This window comes from Aplysia californica, unplaced genomic scaffold, assembly GCF_000002075.1.
Source record: "Aplysia californica isolate F4 #8 unplaced genomic scaffold, AplCal3.0 scaffold00640, whole genome shotgun sequence".
NCBI classification, from domain to species: Eukaryota; Metazoa; Mollusca; class Gastropoda; order Aplysiida; family Aplysiidae; genus Aplysia; species Aplysia californica.
In genome coordinates this window covers 69,343-73,944 of record NW_004797910.1, presented here as the reverse complement: position 1 = coordinate 73,944, position 4,602 = coordinate 69,343, and the positions used below count along the sequence as shown (strand labels likewise).

Genomic DNA, 4,602 nt, shown 5'->3' with positions numbered 1-4,602 from the left:
ACACACACACACACACACACACACACACACACACACACACACACACACACATCTGTATTCGTCCTAGCTTTTCTCATTGAACCTAAATCCGTGAACAAAAGTAATTATGTCAGCTTAAAATAAGATTACACATCTCTTGATTTGTGGCCTGTAAAACACGCCCTGCAAACAAAACCAGTCCATTTTATAAAACAAAATCTTCAACATTTTTAATTAGACCACTTGTGTGCTCTTTTGAAAGAATATGTTCTGGTCATTCAAGATCGCATTTTTTTCCTCTCAGTTTATATAAGTCACCTCTGATGTCGGCTATGTATCTTACATTCTCTCTTTCCAACTTTCGAAGCGGAAAAACAAGTATTTCTTAACGTTTTATGCGCTTAATTGCTCAGAATTGTCAATGCTCATCTAATAGTTTTGCAGGTTCATGATGTTGTTCGTTGTTTTTTTTAAATTATGTAATACTGTTCATTTATTTTTTAAAATTGGTTAAATTTCACACTAAGATGAAGTTTCTTTGAAAAGTTCTAGTGTAGATTTTATCATTGTGGTTTGCACCATGAACTAATGCCGTTTTGGGGACTCCTGAATAGACATAAAGGTCTTGAACATCAAGCTCTCACTGGCAAAATTGAAGGCAAACGAGGCAGGGGTAGGCCCAGAGCAACCTACTTAAGAAACCTAAACAAATGGGTAACAGGGAAAATGTAAGGGAAACGTAGCTTTTTTAAGAGCACCCGAGCAAAGGAAGAAAAGGAGAACCATGATCGCCGATATCTGTAGCAGATATGGCACTGGATGATAATGATGAAGAACATGAACAAAAGTACGTAACAGGTAGACTTCGAATTGTGGGAAAAGTATACTTGTTTTGTTCCTAGGTAAATAAACAAACAAACAAAAAATAGACAGACTGGCAGATATGTATAGGCAGGATGGTACTTATGTTAAAAGACTTGACAAAGTTTCTGAAAATGTCCTCAAAGAGTCTCTGTACTAGTGGTTTTAACTCTGTGACATCTCAACTTGAAGAGGATTCGGTGTCCTCCGGAAGGGTCTAAGTATATCAACAGATGGGCATAATCTTCTTTATCTGGGTGGCCGATAGCCAGTGATTATTGCTTTACCTGGAAGAAGGACATAGAGGCGTCTTGTTCGTGCAGCGTTGTCTTGTGCGTCATCAGTAGGGCCCGGTCGGGTTACTGAAGGATTACTGTCACCTTGAGTGGGTGGCCTGGAGAATTGGCACTTGAGACTGGCCGACATTTGTCCTGTTAGTCGCCTCTGTTGGATCGGTTGGGAACTGAAAATATTATGACTCCCGCTCGATATGGAGTGTCTTCAGAGTACAGAAACGTTGTAGAGGCAGAGAGTATACCAGTTTTAAGTGGTGACTGTCGTTTTTATACAGTCGAAGCTGTCCAAGACGGTCACTTATTGTCGAGGAGAGAGATGATTGTCTTAGACAGGTGAATGTCTTGGACAGTGTTATAATTTATTTTTTAAAGCAAGGATGGAAGTGGGAATTGGTCGTTTGTACAGATGGTTGTCTTGGACATGTGACCGTTAGAGCACGTTCGACTGTATATCATCAGTGCATGTATCACCAGTTAGGCCAGCATAAACTGCAGCCTGCTTCTCCTCGCCAAAGATCCAGTTCTATTGAGCTATTTCCCGTTGCTGACAAGTACACTGCCGCTTGGTGGATGATTGAAATCGCTAAACTTTAAAACAACTAGGTTTATTTTTCTAAAATGGAATCTGATGCGTCAAACTTGGATAGACTCAAGAAGTTATCGTTATTGCGTCCGTCGCCATAAAGCGCATTCGTCAAAATTGGGGGCGTGTTTACCCCCACTTCCCCAGAGACCACAGGAGACGGAGGCGGGAGATTTCCGGCGGTCAGTCACACAGATGGGTGGTAGGGTTGCTGACCTCGGACAGAGAATGGAGGCAGGAAGAAGACGGCGTGGACATGTGCCAACAGAATCAGACAATCCTGTTGTTTGGTTGGTGGCCCTGGTGTACGTGTGTATTCGGTGTCATCCTCGAAGCAATGGATCAACAGTGGCCGTGGTTGGTTTTCGTCGAAACGTTGGACTCTATGGAAGATATTTGACTTTTCCGGAATGTCCTTTATAGAAACCTGACAGTTTCCGTCGTAAGGTGTAAGAGGAGCTTTAGTTTGTGGTCTTTGCATGTAGGCCAAACTCACGGAGAACCATACTGCGGTACGTCTTTATAATCACACACGCCTGGCTCTTGAAAACTATAATTATCATATGAGCTTACTTTAATGTGGCCGAAAAGCACTTTCTTTTCAATGAGGAACTCTTGAGACCGCAAGAGATAATTGCTCTATAAGATTTATAATTTGTTGACCCTATCTGAATCTACAATCACACATTGAAACAGTATTTGTAATAATGTGCTTTTTTTTAAAAGTAAAGATATCTGAACCCTTCCGTTAACAGAGTTAACAGATTCACGTTATTTATACTACCAAGGGTTGGTGGGCAGATCCAGCTTTCAGTAGGAGCAGTAATGCACAACCCATCGAGTCAGGACTACGTGTGCGCAAACATCACTATAGGCAAATGTACATGTAGCAATTATAAAATGTAAAAACTCGTTTTAAAAAATCATAAAAGAATTACTGCCTGACTTTCTTGAAAAAAAAAAGATCCTGTTTGTTGTGTCCAGTGTTCGCTTGTTGTTTTTTGTTGTTGTTGTTGTTGTTGTTGTTGTTTTGGGTTTATTTTTTCGTTGTTTACAAGAATATTATTTCTCTAAGATGTATTGGCCAGAATTTGCAGCATTGACATCTCTCTTGTTGAATAAATACGATGATTTCATTCCCGGGTACTTTCCTGGAACGGGTGTTAGGATCGATCGTAGTTTTATTTCATGTTGTTTTATTATGTTGATGCTGTTGTAACGTGTGATGTTACTGTTGATGCCACATTTTATATTGAACATAATAATATCTTATTTGACTTTTAGTTTTAGTTTTTCTCTTTTTTTTTCTTCTAACTGCAGATATTTTCAGTTACTCCGGGGTTTTTTATGTCTTTTTTTTAGGGGCGCGGGGTTCTGTGTAGTTTAGTTTTAAACAATAAGAAAGGTTAAATCTTAAAAGAATTCTTTTCTATCTTACCATTTTAAAAGCCATTTTCTTCCGGAAAACCCCTTTTGAAATCTGTTTCTTGTGCTGTAATGGAGACTATGTATGGATGTGCAAACCATACCTTAAACCTTCGTTGTTGTTGGGGTTTTTTCAAACTATAAAATGAATGTATACGAACGAAATAGCTGACATCGAGTTAATTACTAACCCACCTCCACCCTGACCCAAATTTTTAAAAAACCCACCCTATAGTTCCCCTTCTGAAAAGAAACACGCATTGCCCACAGATAGGATGATGTCTGATTGTCTCCAACGGTAGAGAATTGAACACTCGATAAAGGTGTTCTCGTTCGGCAATGCTTAGAGGGTAGATTTAAGCATTAACCCTTGGGTTTTACTCGAGACAACCCTAATAAGGTCGTCTTCGTCTTACCCCTTAATTCGTTTTAAGAAAAGTAAAATTGCCCCCCCCCCCCTAAAAAAAAAAAACCAAAAAAAATTACCATCGTCGGTCATGGCGCCAATCATAGCGTGTTGTTTTATATTCCTGTAAGATAAAGGTGAAAACCCCACTGTCACCCCCACAGCCGCGTGAATGTTGCGCACTAAATCAACCAGTTCAAAATGGGGCGTTCTTAACCGGAATTTTCATTGTCTTGAAAGCAAAGGCAAAAACGTCTACCATGCTCTAATGAAAATGAAGAAATAACGCAGTCGTTGTGATCATCAGATGTGGAGCTCGTAGAGCGCATCTTCCACCGGATCATGACCGAGGGACCGGAGTATGTCAAGGTCGCCGGGGGTCGCACGCTGCCACGTGTCCGTGACACTGGGGCCAGGAGCGTGAGCGGTCACAGCAGTCACAACTACAACAACAGCGTCATCCCCTTCCCGACCTCGTCTGCCTCCGGGAAAAGGGTAATGGTTTTTGTTTGTTTGTGTTCATATAAAGGGTGTGCCAAAAGTCACGCGCAATCCTGGTTTTCATTTTAAAAGACGGCTTAGTTGACGGGACGCTACCTCAGAATTAGAAAGTTCTGTCTGCTCAATACCTAGTTTGGAGAAATTTGACGTCGAAAATGTTGAGTTTCACAATAATGTTTCAAGCTTTTTCGAATGCAATTCTTTGAATATCGTGATAACGAATTCAAATAATCTTGCGATTTTGATAGAGCAGACATTGATTTCTGAGCTCATGGTCTTGTAGTAACCCAGAACGGCCAAAATGTCAGATAAAGCTTTGTACATGTAGGCTATTTCGCTTTAATGAATTCTTGAATTGAGCTCCCTCAGCAATAGAACAATGCATCGACTAGCTCAACAAAGTTGTCTTGTTCATGCTAAAATGTTTCAGTTGTGGTCTTTTAGCAATCTGTAGTCAGTGTTTCCTTCAAATCGTGAATTTCGTATGGAGAGGGTTTCCAGGATGGTGTGCGACTTCAGGGACTCACTGTGTGTGTGTGTGTGTATGTGTG

At 40.5% G+C, this 4,602-nt stretch overlaps 1 protein-coding gene across 1 annotated transcript in view; it reads left to right on the top strand.

Moving 5' to 3' along the window:
• LOC101848918 overlaps window positions 1-4,602 on the top strand; it is a gene marked incomplete in the record, with an annotated part of 41,629 nt that overhangs the window by 18,755 nt on the left and 18,272 nt on the right. The window contains 1 exon segment of the mRNA XM_013087805.2: window positions 3,858-4,045. Within this exon segment, the coding sequence (XP_012943259.1) occupies window positions 3,858-4,045 (188 nt within the window).